Source organism: Chlorocebus sabaeus, chromosome 24 (genome assembly GCF_047675955.1).
Source record: "Chlorocebus sabaeus isolate Y175 chromosome 24, mChlSab1.0.hap1, whole genome shotgun sequence".
NCBI classification, from domain to species: domain Eukaryota; kingdom Metazoa; phylum Chordata; class Mammalia; order Primates; family Cercopithecidae; genus Chlorocebus; species Chlorocebus sabaeus.
This window is the reverse complement of record NC_132927.1, coordinates 69,247,359-69,265,565: the sequence shown is the minus strand read 5'-3', so window position 1 is coordinate 69,265,565 and position 18,207 is coordinate 69,247,359. Positions and strand designations below refer to the sequence as shown.

The 18,207-nt window shown below is 52.5% G+C and overlaps 1 protein-coding gene across 3 annotated transcripts in view; it reads left to right on the top strand.

Moving 5' to 3' along the window:
* ITPK1 (inositol-tetrakisphosphate 1-kinase) overlaps positions 1-18,207 on the top strand; it is a 180,109-nt gene that overhangs the window by 143,064 nt on the left and 18,838 nt on the right. For all 3 annotated transcript variants that reach the window (XM_073011279.1, XM_037984412.2, XM_037984415.2), the window contains 2 exons: positions 14,600-14,698; positions 15,055-15,095. In XM_073011279.1, the coding sequence (XP_072867380.1) occupies positions 14,600-14,698; positions 15,055-15,095 (140 nt within the window). The remainder of the gene's footprint in view (positions 1-14,599; positions 14,699-15,054; positions 15,096-18,207) is intronic.

Genomic DNA, 18,207 nt, shown 5'->3' with positions numbered 1-18,207 from the left:
TAGATAGATGGATGAGAAGGCTCTACCTTCCTTAATGCCTGAGGGTCAAGAGTTCCATCTTTGGGCAGGAGGAAGCAAGCATGTCACTCCTCCAGTATTCTCTACTCTTCTTTCTCCCCTGCCTCCCCCAGTGCCATGTCAGGCTGCAGAGCAGTGATAGGCTCTGTAAGGTGATCTTGGATGGTTTTAAATGGCAGACCTTCAAATAAATACCAGTGATAATGATGACGATGATGATGGAAAGGATGTTGGGATCTGATACTTGGTGTCTTCTGCATGCTGGTTTCTGTTTTAAGTGCTTTGTGTGTTAACCTGTTTGATCCTTACAGCAATCCTATGAGCAGGACTGCTCTTATTGCCATTTTACAGATCAGGAAATTAAGGCACCAAAAGGTGAAGTAACTGTCTCAAGTTCACACAGTACGGAGTGTTCAGCCAGGCAGCTCCTGGGACTGGCTGCAGTGTTTGGGAAGCACAGCTGGCCCAGTGCCTCTGTTTCCTGGTCCGTGAAGTGGGAAAAGAGCCTTCCTTACCTCTTTCCAGACTCAGTGTTCTTAAGTGAGAATGATGAGACTGGAGATCAGTGACAAAGGCTATCATGCAGTGGTTTGCCCAGCGGTCAAGGGCATCCTGGCCTGCCACATGCTGGCTTTGATCTTGAACATGCAACCACTCAGGGCCTCTGCTTCTCATATGCAAAATAGAGTGATGATAGTGATCCATGCCATGACATTGCTATAAAGATGACACGAGTTGATGCCTACAAGTGCTTGTTGATGGAGCAGAGCACACTGCATTGCATGTCTGGTTATTGTTGACATTAAGCCCTGCATGTGCTGTGTTACGTGCCCAACATGTCATTTCCATGAGCCTTCATTTTGGTTATCTGTTAGATGGAAGTCCAAAATGATAATGGTGTTTATTTTGCTCATGAATCTGCAGCTTGGCTGGGCTCAGCTGGGTGGTTCTCCCATGCAGTCTTGCATGGCAGCTTAGCATGATGGTGACAGAGTAGCCAGACTACTGACTTGGCAGCTCAGGGACCTAGGAGTGTGTCCCGAGAAAGAGAGCCTCCTGTGGCCTTGCATCCAGAGTCCATATTCTATTTATCTGTGAGGCTCTAGGGCCAGTTCACATTCAAGGGGACAGCATTTAGGGTCCACTTTGTAATGGAAAGCATGTAATGGAAAGAAGCATGAGACTGAAAGTCCCACAGTCTGCCATCTGCTAACTGGAGACTTGAGAGCTAGGAGAGCTGGTGGTGTAAGTTATAGTCTGTATTAGTTCATTCTCACACTGCTATAAGGACATACCCAAGACTGTGTCATTTATAAAAGAAAGAGGTTTAATTGACTCACAGTTTGCAGGGTCAGGGAGGCCTTAGAATACTTATAATCATGGCAGAAGGGGAAGCAAATATGTCCTTCTTCACATGGCGGCAGCAAGGAGAAGTGCAGAGTGAAGCAAGGGAGCATGGGGCGAGCCCCTTATAAAGCCATCAGATCTCATGGGGACTCACTATCATGAGAACAACATGGAAGTAACCACCCCCATGATTCAGTTACCTCCCACCGAGTCCTTCCCATGATATGGGGATGATGAGATTTGGGTGGGGACACAGCCAAACCATATCATAGTCCAAGTCCGAAGGCCTGAGGACCAGGAGAGCTGATGCTATAATTTATGGTTTGACTGCAGGAGACTGATGTCCCAGCTTGAACAGTGAGGCCAAGTGAGTGAATTCTTTCTTACCCCTCCTTTTGTTCTATTCAGGCCTTTGACTGATTGGACAATGCCCACCCACTTTGGGGAAAGTAGTCTACTTGACTCAATTTACCAATTCAAATGCTAATCTCATTCAGATACACTCAGAACAATGTTAACCAGATATGTGAGAACCCTGTGGCCCTGTCAAGCTGACAAGAATTAACTGTCCCACCATGGCAGGCCTGCTGTGTTCTAGGCTCTAGGACAGGTCCCAGGCACACAGAGGTGAGCAAGGCAGGCATAGTCCCTGCTCCCACCAGGCCTCCCGCCTCACCTGCCTCTGTCAGGTAGGCAGACACCCAGCAAGCCTTAATGTCGGAGGAACTGGGTACTAGGGCAGGGGTACTGCCTGGGGCACTGAGCCTGCACCCTGTGGCAGAGCTTGATTGAGAAACTGAGCAAGGCTCATTTTGCCCAGAGCTTGGAAGGAGGGAGGAGCTGGAAGGATAGGCAGGCCCTTGGCCATGGAGGACTTCAAGGCTGGCAAGGAGCCTGGACCTGATTGCGAAGGCCGTGGGAGCCGTGGGGGAGCATGGGGCAGCGGCTCAGCCTTAGGCTGGGCTTCACAGGCCACACCTCCCGAGTTCTCCCTTGCCCCCTCCCAACAGCATGAGGTGTGCCAACACTCAGGAGATGCCACTTCCCTACCCTCTCCTCATGGTGGGTCCCAGGGAGGAGACACAGTCCTGCCCTAGCCCCTGTGCCCTGAGACTCTGAAGTCACTGCTTAGTCCTTGTGGCGAGGGCCTGGCCTTCTCTCACACCCCCGCTCCTCTTGTGACCACAGTCCTCATGTGACCCTTCCTTTCCTCAGTGAACTGGACGTCTGGGCAGTGCCCAGTCCTGCTGGGGAAGCCTCGCTCCAGTCTGCCTTTCAGTGACCCAGGCCCCATGGGCCTTTTGCCATTGGCCTTGAGTGCCCTCAGCTCTGAATTCCTCAGTGCCTAAGCAGCACGGGAAGTGCCTTCTCTCCTCCCTTGTCCCACGGGGGCACCTGAGAGGGCCACTGTGTCCTTATGCCTGATGCCCATGAGAGATGCTAGCTCCTGGGGAGCTCCTGAGACCATGCACCTTGGATTGAAACCTGGGCTCGTAGCTCTGTGTCCTCCGTGTATGCACCGCTGCACACATGCCTGGCCTGCCCAAGGCCCTTGGGGTTGCTGCATTAGCTACACGGGGCTGCGAGGCTGAGGGTCCACTGCTCCTAGGAGCCAGCCAGGACCGTCACAGATTTTCAGGTGGCTTCCACGAGTCAGGCTCCTTGTCCCACATCCCCAGGGCATGCCAGCTGCAGGATCTGGAACTTTTAATGTCTTCACAAACAAAACGCAACATGTCATTCCAGTTTTATCTCATCCAGGACTGGTCATAGACCTTTAACACATGATGATGTCACTGCCATCCAATTGTTTCCATCCTTTCTGAAGCCCCCAAATCCCCTGCAAATCCAGCCCTGCTCAGTGCCAGCCCCTGCAGGGGCCCCACCCTCCAGGGGCCCCCAACTTCAGGGAGAGATGAGTCATTCATCCTAAGCAAGAGGGACAGTTTGGAGGTATTAGGGATGTGCCCTGGAGGCACAGGGCAAGGGCAGCTCCTCAGCGTAGCTGGAGGGATCCGGTGCTCTGCCGATCTGCAAGAGGTCAGGGTGGAGGCCTGGGCAATCAAGGCACCCCAGAGGGGCATGCAGGGGCCCTGCCTGCGGGCAGGGCACATGGCTTTCTAGAATGCCATGCCTGGAGCCCTCCAGCCAGGCCAGGTGGGCAGGACCTCGTGCTCTGGTGGTGAGGGTGCATCCAGCCCTTCTTGTCTGGCTCTAAGTCCCTTCAGATCAGGACCACTTCTGTTTCTCTGTCGCTCTCATCCCGGGGCCTCTCACCTAGGTCCTTCCTGGCGTCCCCCTCCTGGTTCAGGCCTGCGCTGCCCTCCTGCCTGCGTGCCTGTGAATTGACTGTGGGTGTTACTGGGTGGCTGCCATTGTCATCACCGGCCAAAAAGCCATTTGGGTTGTTTTCAGAGCTGCTGTCAGGCTGTAACTTGGTTCACCCGGATGCACAGAACATCTTCCCTGTCTAGAATTCAAGAGCATGTGGTTCCCGCCCCCCAACTACATAACCTCAGAGGGAAGGTGACTTTGGACGATGAGTCCAGGACCTGAATGAGTCCGGAGCACTTGCACTTAACAAATGGGCGGGCTCTTTCCAGTCCTGCCACAACCATCTTCAAGGCTGTTCCAGACCCACAGCGCCACAGGGTGGCCAGGCGGGAGATTGCAGGCCCCTCCTTCTTACTTTGTGGGCTGTGCCAACACTGGGCTTCCCTCCTCCTTTTGTTTCCAGCACTCACGGCTCACTTATCCCATCCATCAACTTATCTTCACGCATGTACACGTGCCAGAGAGCTGGTTCTTACTGAGACCTGCCTTCTCCTGTCCCCAAGGAACATACTGCCTAGTTACTGAATCAGAACCCACATGTGAAAATTTAATAGGGCACAGGAGATAAACAATAAAACTCGGTAGCAATGCCAGAAAAGGTATTAGAAAAACGTGACTGCGGGTAGCAGTTGCAGGGTGAGTGCCACTGCGAGGCAGCAGCATGGGACAGCGTGTTCTTGGGGGCTCTGGAGAAGAGCTGGGATTCTGTGATGCTTGGAAGGGTGGGTATGGCCAAGTGAGACATGGAGTGGGGGCCATCTCAGAGGTATAGGGGGGACACTATATCCACCTGGCGCCAGGGTTTGGCTGGGTTGTGCAGTGGGAGAAGAGTTGGGCACAGTAGCTCATGCCTGTAATCCCAATACTTTGGGAGGCCAAGGCGGGCAGATCACTTGAGGTCTGGGGTTCTAGACCAGCCTGGCCAACATGACAAAACCCCATCTCTACTAAAGACACAAAATTAGCCAGGCATGGTGGCGTGTGCCTGTAATCCCAGCTACTTGGGAGGCTGAGCTGGGAGAATCACTTGAACCGGGAGGGGGAGGTTGCAGTGAGCTGAGATCACGCCTCTCTACTCCAGCCTGGGTGACAGAGTGAGACTCTGTCTCAAAAAACAAACAAGCAAACAAAAGAGTTGGGAAGTATATTCATTTGCTGGGGCTGCATGACAATGCTGCATTTAGACAACAGCAGTGTACTGCTGCCCAGTTCCGGAGACAGAAGTTTCAGATCTGAGTGTTGGCAGGGTTGGCTTCTTCTGAGGCCTCCGTCCTTGGCTTGTGGATGACTGTCATCTTCCCATGTCTGCACATGGTCTTCCTCTGTGTGCCTGTGTCCCAATCTCCTTATAAAGACACCAGTCCTATTGGATTAGGACCCACTCTAGTGACTTCATTTCACCTCTTTAAAGACCCTATATCCCAGTACCGTCCCATTCTCAGGCATGGGGATTGGGGCTTCAATATGAACTTGGAAACAGCGCTCAGCCCATCACAGGAAGGTGCAGAGTCAGGCTGCGGAGGCCTAGAAAGGCTGTGGGCTTCACTCGTGGGGCATGGATGCCTTGCTGGGAGCTGCCTCAGTACAGGTGAGAGCTGTAGGACGGTGGTTTGTGGGCAGAGGAGCTTGTGTGCAGAGAAGATGAGTATGTAGTGAGGGGACCAACAAGGGGCTTTCTGGATTAACAGACTTCAGGAACATTGATTCCAGGAGCTGGGAAGGGGTCACGGTGCTGGGCCACAGCACTTGTTCCATCAGTGTCCAAGGAAGGCAGGCCACAGCAGGCTGGGGGCACTGTGCTGGTAGGTACCAGGCACCCCAGGGAGGGTGGGCATCCATGGAAACAGGGCTGGATAATACAATTCTCAATCATTCCAAATGCCCCTCATGGGCGTGGCCTCACCGCGTCCCTGCAACCACCCTGGGAGGTGGGCAGCATCGCTGGCCTAGTTTACAGATATCAGATCAGAGCATTGGCAGTCCCAGTCACAGCAACTGGGCTGGCCCTCCTTTTGCTTCCTGGGCTTTCTCTGCCGCGACGGCTTCCTCCCTGCAGTGTCCCTGGCTTCCCTGACCCTGGGCATTGTGGCATCAGTGCTGGATGCCCATGTTCCTTGGTGTGTTATTGACATTTGACCTGCTTCCTGGACCCTCCCCAGTAGACCTTGTGTATGACGGTCCAGGTCATGACGACAGTAATACAGCTAGCTTTTCATGCATACCTGCTAGTGCCGGCTTTAAACATGACGCCTGTCCTCAGCATCTGCTGGATGCTGGCCACCTCTGAGTGAGGGCAGTGGGACCACGACAATGAGTGGGGGGAGGGGTAACAGCCCTCTGAACTAGGTGCTGTTCTAGTCCTCATTTTACAGCGAGGAAACTGAGGCACAGTGAGGTAACTGAGTCACAGCGAGGCAAAGTTTCTTGGCCAGGGTGATACAGCTGATAAGAGATGGAACCAGGATTCAAACCCAGACAGCCCAGGTCCTCGACGGATCCTGCAGCGTGCCCAGTAAGGTGGGGGAGGTGGATGCATCATTAGTTGGCCAAGATGAGCAGCGTGGGGCCCTTGGGTGGCACAGCAAGGGGGCTGCTCCCAGGTGAGCAGGAAGAGGGTGCCTGACCCGTGTTGGAGGATAAGCAGGAGTCTCCCAGGCCATGGGTTGGTGCCGGGAGGGGAAAGAAAGGGCACGTGGGGCTGAGAGAGCTGCACCTGTATGGACTCTGGGGCCTGAGAAGTCTGGGCGTGAGTTTCACTCCAACCCCCGCTTTCAAAAGAGGCTGCGAGGCCAGGTGCAGTGGCTCACGCCTGTAATCCCAGCACTTTGGGAGGCTGAGGTGGGCGGATCACGAGGTCAGATCGAGACTATCCTGGCTAACAGGGTGAAACCCCATCTCTACTAAAAAAAAAACGGAAAAATTAGCCAGGCATGGTGGCAGGCGCCTGTAGTCCCAGCTACTCAGGAGGCTGAGGCAGGAGAATGGCGTGCACCCGGGAAGCAGAGCTTGCAGTGAGTGCCTCTGCACTCCAGCCTGGGTGACAGAGCAAGACTCTGTCTCAAAAAAAAAAAAAAAAAAAAGGATGCTGCGAGAACTTAGAATCTGCTCACCCTGCTGTCAGCAACACAATGGTGGTCCCTCTTGCCCCAGTTTCCTGCCATACAAAATGGGCCCCTAGGAATCGGCAGTGGCCCAGGAAGCAGGACTGAGCCCAGCTCTAAGACCCGGTGTCCCAGGCACACATAGCTGGGGTCTCCTATGTGCAGGGGTGCCCTGGGATGTGGACCAGTAGCCGCTATTCAACACCGGCCTGCTCCCCTGAGGGCATCCCCCACTGGGTCCCTGTAATGTGCCAGGCCTCCCAGCAGCTCTCTAGGGAAGCAACACTCCCATTTTGCAGACAAGGAAAGCAAGGCTCAGCAGAGTTAGGTCATGTGCCCAAGGTTTCAGTGAGTGGAAGTTTGCCCCAGGTCCATTGTCGGGCCGGCCGGCTTCAAAGCTGCCCCTTCAGGTGCTCATTTCCTCCTCCTTCCACCCCTGTTGTCCTCTTGGGTTCACCTGTTTGTCACTGAACTTTCGTTTTCTTGTAAGTTCTGTAGCTGCTACCAGTTGGATGAGGGAGAAATCACCTGGTGGAGTGGATGGGTAATAAGGTGTGACGCGGGAGGCCAGCCTGTTCCTGGCTCTGCTGGTAACTTGTGTGGCCTTGAACTATTCCCCTCCCCTTTCTGGACTTATGGAAGGCTGTGGCTGGGACTTGCCCATCTCCGCGTGCCCTCCTGCTTCATGGTGTCTGATTTGGAGAGGCAGAGAGGGAAGACGGGAGCATTTCCGTTTCCCATGGGCTGATATTCGCTCTCAAAAGAACACAACCCACCATCCAACCAAAGAAAGCCTCATTCCACCTCCCATCCAAAAATAAGGATGGTAGAGAAATAAGCAACAGTGGCCTTTTTCAGGGAACCAGAAATAGCCTCCCGGGCTCCCCGCTCTGGCTTCCCGAGTCTTCATTCTGTCTCTATTCTGAGAGAAGAGCTGCTGGCGCCACCGCTGTGAGCTTCTCGTGATTGACAGGGAGGAACCCCTGCTGTCGCTGTCCCTCAGGCAGGCAGAAGGGGCTTGTCTGCTGGTACCGAGATGGTGGGGGTGCACCTGGGCGCCACCTGCCAGTGGAGACAGCCGGGCCTGGTTCCTTCCCAGCCTCATGCGCTGCCGGAGCATTCTCAGGCTGGGTCCAGTTCGTGCGTCCGAAGAGCAGCAGGTTGGGCCTTTGCACTGGCTGTTCCCTGTGCCTGGGTGCGCCTCCCCCAGATATGCAGCCCTTCTGGCTCCCTCCCCCCGTCTTTGGAAGGTGCCCCTCACCATGTTGTTCAGATCGCATACCCCACCTCTGCCAACACCCCCGGCACCCCCATTTTGTGCTTGATGTTTCCCTGCCAGCTCTGGCCAGTGATACATTTCACTTACCTCTCTAGACTATTGTCTGGGTCCCTTCCACTAGAATGGAAGCTCCTCAAGGACAGGGATGCTTCCGTTTTATTTATTGCTATATTGTTAGCTCCTGGAATCTAGTAGAGGCTCAACATACTTTTTTGTTGGTGAATGGTTATTGGAACAGTAGTACTCTATGTTTCTTATTTACTCCGACTTCATGGATGTGTCAGGATGCTTTTGGCTACCAGAAACTGACTCAAGCAGTGCAGACATTGCAGCCTGCCACGCCCAGCAACCCAAGCCGGGGCAGCTCAGGATGCAAAACAGTCTGCAGCCACTGAGAGATGGAGTCCTTCCTAGCATGTGCTCTGTGGGCTCAAGACTGCCTTCAGCGAAGGCTGGTGCCTGAGTTTGGAATACGAGCTCATCCTAGCAGTGTGGCTGGACGGGTCTGAGTTGAGCCCCGACCCCATGCCAGAGCAGGAGTGGTCCAGGCAGCCGGTGTGTCTGCCGCTCAGAGTGTGGTCAGCAAGCTCCAGACTGGGATGAATGAACAAGAATGACCATGCAGACCTCCCTGCTTTCCTGGCCACCCAATTCCTGCTCCTACCTAGGCTGCTGTCTTATGCACCAGAGCCTGGGATTTCAGAAGGGTAGGGGGCTGTCTGGCCTGATACTGGATGTGGCCCGTTCTTTGGAAATGTCTTGTTCTTGCATTTCATCTGGACTCCAGACATCTCTGGAGGAAGATGGGCTCCCTTTGTTCCTTCTCTGACTTCACTGTGGACCCAGTGGAGATGGGGAACAAGACTTAGTGCTTGTATAGGGAGGACTGGAGGAGACCGTGGTTGTGAAGCATTTACTTAGCTCAGTGTCCTGCAGAGAGCAAGCACTCTGGATGACAGCTACTGCTACTAGTTTTTTTTCCCCTGTAATTTATTGATATAATTTATGTATCATATATTTACTTTTTTTTTTTCTTTTTGAGATGGAGTCTCACTCTGTTGCCAGGCTGGAGTGCAGTGATGCGATCTAGGCCCACTGCAACCTCCGCCTCCCAGGTTCAAAGGATTCTCCTTCCAGAGCCTCCCCGAGTAGATGGGATTACAGGCATGCACCACCACACCCAGCTAATTCTTGTATTTTTAGTAGAGACAGGGTTTCACCATGTTGGCCTGACTTCAGGTGATCGGCCCGCCTCGGCCTCTCAAAGTGCTGGGATTACAGGTGTGAACCCCCGTGCCCAGCCAAATTTACCTTTTTTAGGTGTACATCTAGTTCTGTAATTTTGATTATATTCACAAAATTATGCAGTCATCACTACTAATTCTAGAACGTTTTCATCACCCCCAAAGGAATGTACCCATTTGCAGTCACTCCCAGCTCCTTCCTTCCCCAGCTTCTTCAACCAATCAACTTCTTCTCTTTTTTGTCTCCATGGATTTGCCTGCTCTGGACGTTTCAGATAAATGAAATCTGTATTACAGTATGTAGCCTTTTGTGTCTGGCTTCTTCCTTTTAGCCCAGTGTTTTCACGGTTCTTCCATGTTGTAGCGTGTCTCAATGCTTTGTCCTTTTCATGGCTGAGTAATATTCCATTGTGTGGGTAGACCACATTTTGTTTATTCTTTCTGCAGTTGATGGGCTTCTGGATTGTTGCCCCATTTGGACTATGATGAGTAATGCTGCTGTGAACCATTTTTAGGATTTTGTGTGGACATATGTTTCCATTCTCTTGGGCATAAGAAGTGGAATTGCTGAATCATATGGTCACTCTGTTTAACTGTGTGAAAAACTGCCAGACTGTTCCCCAAGCAGCTGTACCGTTTCTCTGTTCCCACCAGCAATGGATGAGGGTTGGAATTTTTTCCATACCCTCAGCAACACTTGTTACTGTTGGTCTCTTTTATTGTAGTCATCCTGGTAGGTGTAAAGTGGTGTCTCATTGTGGTTTTGATTTGCATTTCCCCGATGGCTAATAATGTGCTCATTGGCCATTTATATGTCTTATTTTGAGAACTTTCTGTTCAAATCCTGTGCCCATTTTTAAATAGAGATATCTTTTGATTGTTCAGTTGCTGATAGTGCTTTATATATTTTGGATACGAGACCCTTCTCATGATTTGCAAATATTTCCCCCCATTCTGTGGGTTGTCTTTACGTTTTCTGTATAGTGCTCTTTGAAGCAAAACATTTTAAATTTTGATGATGCCTAATTTATTCTATTTTTCCTTGGGTTGCTTTTGCTTTTAGTGTCCTATCTAAGAAGGCATTGCTTAATTCACGGTCATGAAGGTTCACATCTATGTTTTCTTTTAAGAGTTTTGTAGTTTTAGCTGTTATAATGAGAGCATGATCAGTTTTGAATTAATTTTGTGTATGATGTGAAGTAGGGTTCCATCTTCATGCTTTTGCATGTAAATATCCAGTTGTCCGAGCACCATTTGTTGAAACGAATATTCTTTCCGCCCGTTGAATTGTCTAGGCACCCTTGTAGAAAATCAGTTGAGCATAGATGCACAAGTTTGTTTCCGGATTCTCTGTTCTATTCCATTGATCTTTATGTCTATCCTTATGCTGGTACCACATTGCCTCAATTACTCTAGCTTTGTAGTAAGTTTTGTAATGAGGAAGTGTGAGTCCTCCAACTTTGTTTTTCTTTTTCCAGATATTTTAGTGGTCCTGAGTCGCTTGCATTTTCATAGGAATTTTAGGATCAGCTTTTCATTTCCTGCATAGAAAAAGCTGTAGTTTTGATGGTTATCGTACTGAGTCTGTAGATCAATTTGGGAGTATTGCCCACTTAACAATATTGAATCTCCTATTAATGAACTTTGTGTATCTTTCCATTTATTGAAGTCTTTGATTTCTTTCAGTGGTATTTTGTAGTCTTCAGTGTTTAAGTCTTACATTTATTTGTTAAATTTCTTTTTGATGCTTTTGTAAATGGAATTGTTTTCTTAATTTCATGTTTGGATTGTTCATTGCTGGGGTACAGAAATACAGTTGAGGCCAGGCATGGTAGCTCACACCTGTAATCCTAGCACTTTGGGAGGCTGAGGTGGGAAGATCACTTGAGCCGAGGAGTTTGAGACAAGCCTGGGCAACATAGTGAGACCCCGTCTCTACCAATTAGTTGGGTATGGTAGTGCGGTTGCTCAGAAGGCTGAGTGGGGAAGATCCTTTGAGCCTGGGAGGTTGAGGCTACAGTGAGCTGTGATCGTGCCACTGCACTCTAGCTTGGGCAACACAGTGAGACCCTGTCTAAAATACATACATATATATATATATTTTTCTTCTTCTTCTTTTTTTGAGATGGAGTTTCGCTGTCATTGCCCAGGCTGGAGTGCAATGGCATGATCTCGGCTCACCTCAACCTCCATCTCCCGGGTTCAAGCGATTCTCCTGCCTTAGCCTCCTGAGTAGCTGGGATTACAGGCATGCACCACTACGCCCGGCTAATTTTGTATTTTTAGTAGAGACAGGTTTTCTCCATGTTGATCAGGCTGGTCTTGAACTCCCAACCTCAGGTTATCTGCTTGCCTTGGCCTCCCAAAGTGCTGGGATTACAGGCATGAGCCACCACACCAGACCCATAAATATCCTTTTTAAAAATTAAAAAAGTACAGTTGCTTTTCTTGTATCCTGCAACCTTACTAAACTCATTTATTAGCTCTAATGGTTTTGGAGGTTTTTTAAATATGTGCATTCCTTGGGATTTTCTATGTATAAGATCCTATTATCTGCAAATAGAGATGGTTTCACTTCTTCCCTTCCACTCTGTATGCTGTTTCATTTTTCTTGCCTAATGCCCGCGGCTAGAACCTCCAGTACAGTGTTAAATAGAAGTGGCAGAGGCAGACCTCCTTATCTTGTTCCTGATCTTAGGGGAAGTGTCTAGTCTTTCACTGAGGAGTCTGGGTTTTTCTAGAAGGTTAAAGAAGCTCCCTTATGTTCCTAGTTTGTGGAATGTTCTTGCCATGAAAGTGTGTTAGATTTTTTCAAATGCTTTTTCTGCATCCATTGAGATGATCGTGTGGTTTTTGTCCTTTATTAATATGGTGTATTGCCTTGGTTGATTCTGTGTGTTGCGACTGCTATTGTTACGAGGTTTGCCACAGAGCAGAGTAGCACGCTGTTAGGAACCCCTGGAGCCAGGGAGCTCCATGGGCACTTTTTCTGCAAGGGAGGCTGTAGCCAACAGCAGGGGCCTGGGAGTCAGATGGACCGGGTATGACCTTCTGGCTGTACCACTGGCTCACCGTGGAACTCTATGCAGGGAAATGCCACCTCTGTGCCCTAGTTTCCTCATCTGTAAAATTCTAAGGGACAGGAGTGCTTCCTTGTGGGGTTCTTATGAGGGTAAATGAGTTACTGTGTAACTACGTGGGACAGTGTCTGGCATGGAACACATGCCGTGTTTTGAGACATTGGCTACTGGCCACTAGTGACATTATGTAAAAGCTTGGATGGGCCAGGCTGGGGAGGGACAGTTGAGGAGGGCATTGAAATTGAAAGCCAAGCTGATTCACCTGCTCTAAAAACTCTGAGGGCCGTAGGGAGCCTGGAAGCTCTTACAGGAGGTGGCCTGTTTGACCCCAGCAGCCTCCAGATCTTCCTGTGGGAGGAGGGGCCAAGGGTGGAGCCCAGGCTGGTGAGCGCCCGTCTGAAGCCTGCCTACGGCAGAACCCTCCGGTTCATTCAGGCCTGAGCACCATATCCTTTGGGACTGGGTTGCAGGGGCTGTGTGTTTGCAGCAAGGAGGCTTTTGCACAGACTGCTTCCTCCCTTGACAGCCATGGAGGGCCTGCCAGCCCTCACAGCATTCCCACCCGGCCTGGGGCCTCGTTTGGAAAATGGCTTTCAGCTGAGCACCAGCTCCCCACCCGCCCCCGGCCCTAACTTTCCTGACTTCCCCTCTCCTGGGCTGCCAGGTGAGCCTGGCTCCTTGTCCTGGCTCTGCCGTTGACCACTGTATGACCTTGGGGCCTCTGTTTCTGCACACTGTCAGGGACTGCTGCCGATTGAATAGGCCTCTGTGCAGAGGGCCTGCATCACTGTCTGCCGGGGGCTGGGGAAACGCTGGCTCCAGACCACCCTCCCAGTGCCCCAGAGAAACTGCAACCCCCCAAATCTTTCTGTTTGGAGTTTAGACTGTGAGGGTAGGAGTGAGGGAAAAGGGGAATGAGGATGAGGAGGGAGATAAAAGCACTTTTATATGCTCTGTGTAATTCTTGGCATTTGTTTTTATGAGATAAATGAGGCTGGATCTACCTTGATTTAATGTCCTGACCTCCTAGCCAGCCAAGTAGCTAGCAGCTCGAGACAGGCCGCCTCGCTCTGTTTACTTTTGGTTTGGTTTCCAAGCCTGTGGGTGGCAGACCAGTCGCCCCCGCCCCACTCACGCTCAGCCTTTCCTGGCCCCTGTGCCCTGAAGTACAGGGTGGTCCCACCTCTGTGGTCTTATCAGGGAAGGGGGACAATGACAAGAAACAATAATAAAAAACCAGTAGTTTTATCATCAGCAGAGCAATTCCAAATACGTTTTGTTATCCCATAAAAAATCTTGTTTCCCTCTGCTCGGTGCCGGGCATGAGTCAGGATGAAGAGAATAGGTCAGCTTTCGAGGGTTTTAGAAAGTTGGGCTCACCCTTAGAATCCACTGGGTGGGCCTGGAGAGGGGCTTGGGAGGGGCCAACCTGTGAAGGGCGAGAAGCCATTGGCAGGGGGACCAGGCGCGGCCTGGGCTGGAGCGTGCAGCGGAAATGCAGTGAGCATGCCGGGGAGGCCACCTCTGGAGCTCCATGTGATGCCCTCAATTATGTTAAGTAGTCGGCAGGTGAGGGGTCAGGCAGTGTCCATGTGGAAACAGTTGTGTTACCACCAGCTAGTTCTTAATCTCTCTGACCCCAGTTTCCTCCTCATGGGATTATTTTGCAAACGTAGAGGTGATGCCGGCAAAGCCCTCGGCACAGCGCTAGACACATGCTAAGAGCTGTATTGTCACTGCGATTATTATGAAGCAAGTGTATCACATGATGGGAAAGTCTTTATTGAACCAGAAAAATGGTCATGGCTTATTAAGTTAGGACTCAGGTTACAAAACAGGATCCTGTTTATAAAGCGCTCTGTGTGTAAATGTACACGTGGCTAAAAGGCCACAGTGGTGGGGTAGTAGTTGTAATGTCTGTGAATATGTCCATTTTTTACTTTTCTGTGCTCTTTGGATTTTACACAGTGATCATACACGAGTTTTGTAATTACAGAAATGTTATTAGACAGTGTAACGGCAGGCCTGTGGTTACTGTCCACACACACGAGCACATGGGACTGCAGAGTTTGAGGACGGTCAGATCCAGGAGCACGAGGGCGTGGAAGGCCCCTGGGGCGGGGTGGGCTGTTGCAGGATGTGCGCCTGGGGCAGCTGTCCAGGAGCTGTGCTGACCAGGCCTCCCCTCTGCCCTAGACGACAGGATCTGCTCACCGCCCTTCATGGAGCTCACGAGCCTGTGCGGGGATGACACCATGCGGCTGCTGGAGAAGAACGGCCTGGCTTTCCCGTTCAGTGCGTACCACCCCAGCTCCACCTGAGGGCAGGCGCTGTAGGCCTAGGCCAGCATGGGGGAGGGGCGGGGTTTATAGTCCCCTCTGGATTTAAGCTCACCCGGGGATGGACGAGCACATGGCCCTGGGTCCCACCTCCACCCACACCACAGAAACCGGGTCCTGGTGGGGGGCACAGGGCAATGTGCTCTGCTGCCTGGCCTGGGAGTGTCTACCCGCACGTCACCCTCAGTGCAGAGACCAGGTGTCCAGAGTGTGTGTCTCAGCTAGAGTTCCTTTCTAGACGTGCCAAATACCCCTCCTTGTGGGTGAATGGCCTCACTAATTTCTCTCTGCTTTTCTCTCCCCAACCCATAGTTTGCAAAACCAGAGTGGCTCATGGCACCAACTCTCATGAGGTGAGTGGAAGAAGATCTGACTGTCTGTGGCCCCCGACCCCCATCCTTTCAGCTCGTCGTGTCTCATTGCGACCCTGCCAGATTCCTCACTGTCACTGCTCCTGCCCTGCTGTTAGTCCCGGCTCCTTGGTAGACAGCCTCCTTCCCTTCCCGGGACTTCAGAGGAATGGAGCAGGAGTGCTGTGGCGCCATACACTGTCTGCAACCTCACCCCAATGTCTGTCCTGTCCCTAAGGCAGGAGGATGTGCTCGGGACCCACCTGTCCTCTGTGGAGCCTGTCTGAACTCTGGCAGCCATAACAAACCCCAGGCGCTGGGTGGCTTCGCCACATTTATTTTCTCACAGCCCTGGAGGCTGAAAGTCCCAGGTCAGGGTGCCAGCAGGGTCAGTTTCTGGTGAGGGCTCTCTTCCTACCTTGCAGATGGCCACCTTCTCCCTGTGTCCTCACATGGCCTCCTGTGTGTGTCAATGGGGAGGGATAGAAAGCAAGAGCAAGCTCTCTAATTTCTTCTGATAGGGGCACTAATCCCATCTTAAGGGCCCCGCCCTGAAGACCTCCAAAGACACCCCACCTCCAGATACCACCACAGTGGGGCGCAGGCTTCAGCGTAGCAATTCTGGGGCACACATTTGGTCCATGGGGAGCTCATGCGAGTCATGCCCCAGTGCAGCCCACCCTGCAGGACTGTCTGTCCTTTGGGCCATCAGTGTCATCTCCTCGAGGGCCTGTTTTGTGGCAGGCACTGGGCTGGGCCCACATGAGGGCTGTTAGCTCCGAGAAGGCTGTCACTGTCACAGGGGTCTGCCATGCTGCTGAATTGAGACGGGCCAGGGAGGAAAGGGGGGGCCGCTTGGAATCAACCCCATGGAATGCTTTGATTCACGAGTCACCCACCCACCCATTCGTTCTTTTATTCACTTTATGATGTTCCCGACCACCTTGAGGACCACAGGGACCAGGGAACAGATGCATAGGATGTGAGTCCTGTCCCTAGAGAGAGCTAAGGAGCCTGTGAGGACTCTGGGGACTAGAGGAGTGGATGGTCATTTAGGGGCTTCGCTGGGGCCAGGGCCCGCACCACCCTCAGGAGCCACACCTGGGGCCTTGTGTTTGCCCTGGACATAGCCCTGCCTGGGGTCTCCCCACTGGGCACATGTGGAGGTGTGCTGGGCAACAGGCATCTGACCGGAGTGGGCTCTCTGGGGAAGGCCTGTCCTTGGAAGGCCCCACCAACAGAAATGCTCCCCAGAGCTCACGACTAAAAGGGGAAGACTCAGCAGCATGGGCCTTTCCTGGGTTATGTACTGCTCTTTGTCTCTGGCCTGTACTTCCAGGGAACTGTCAGTAGACAGTGTTGGCGTAGCGTGGCGCGTGCTGTGATGGGAAGGAGTGTGGGGACAGCCCGCCCGTCCCGTTGTCAGTTGTCTGAAATCGGGAGCCCTCATGTGGTCTTCCTGTGGGTGCTGGCCCTCCTGCCGCAGCCTGCCTGGGCTCTGTGCCCGGTGCTGGCAGCACCCTCTGGGATGTGCCCGGTCAGGGAGGGAGCAGGAAGGCCCCCCTCGGCCCCAGTACCTGCCTGCCCGCCTTCCAGCAACCCCTTTCCACCACCCGGTGGTTCCTCTGTGTGTCAGTTGCTTGGGTGTTACTGACGGAAGCACGAGCGCAGTCATCAGTGTGATTAGATCAGCCTAACTCAGAACCGGGCAGCCGGGGAGGAGGGAGCCACTTCTGCGAGTCACTTGAGGCCTGAGGGCCGGGGCTGTGGAATCCCACACCTGGGACTGATTCTGGTGCTGTGTGTTGCCGTTTGTGCGACTTTGGCAAATTCCCCAGCCACCCAGAGTATCCGTCCACGTTTGTGATTGGAGACGTAGCGGCTTCTGTGAAGGATGAGGGGTCACTGCCAGGGTTGCCTGGGTGGACTGCTGGATGAGCTGTCGGAACCAGCTGCCCTGGAGCCTGCCGGGTACTTGCCAAAGGGGATGGAGGTTCTGGGCCTCAGGACTCTTAGCCCTCAAGTATGGGGTCAGCACACTCTGGGGAAGCTATAAATCACCCCTCATTCTAGCCGTCTGCCTCCAGGATGTTCATACAGGCATCCCTCCCCACCCCACACTCCCCAGCAGGCTGTCTGGGTCCACTGCCAACAAGGTGTGCCACCATGTCCCACGTACTCAGAGACCCCTAGCAGACTCTTGTGTACAGACGGGGTGTGTTAGCATTACAGGGACGTGCCTTCTGGGGTGGACACTGTCCACCAGATAGGCAGAGGCTGGGGGACAAGCTTCTCACAGATTCCAGGGGTACCCGGGGAAGCCAAGTACAGCAGGGGTGGAGAATAGCACTGTGCATGGTGGGCTTTAGATAGGCCAGCAGGTGCTTCTGATCCAGAGTCCTCATCTGCATCCCAGCCCACCCACTCCCTGCCTCTGAATCTCCCAGCCCCAGACCCAACCAAAATCAGGACCATTTCTGCTAAACCACTCTGTCTTCATTTTATGTTCACAGAACCATTTGGGTTTTTGTTTTGTTTTGGGGCCAGTGTGAGGGTACTCATTTGCTCCATAGTGGAAATTTTTTTTTTTTTTTTAGCTATAACTTAGCTGAAAGTCCCGGAGCACCCCTGCAGCCACCCATGATTTTACAGAGGAAGACAGTGGCACTTAACCAGGGCGGGGGCCCAGCCTGGGCTCACACAGCAAGTGCCAAGCAGGCACTCCAGCCCCTGCCTGGCTCCAGAGCTGCTTGTGTTTTTCCTGTCCTTTATTCTTGTCAGAAGGCTGAGGAGACGTTCGCTGCCCCCCAGCACTCCCAGCACAGACACACACTTTCTGTTTTTCCCATGTGGCCTGGATTGCCACGTCTGTCCTGCCCAGCTGAGCTCCAGGCACGTAGGGCTGGCGCTCCGTGACAGCTGACATGAGGGGTGGCAGCTGGGGAGGCAACCAGCTGTCCAGGGCCCATTATCCCTGCTCAGCAGCCCCAGCCGTCTGGTGGCTCCTTCCTGGGGCCCTTCGGGCTGAGGGATTAGCCGTGACCCTGGCACCAGCAGCTGGATCCACTAAGCCGAGGGCCCACCCCTCTGTCCTCAGAGCAGGCCCTGGGCAGAG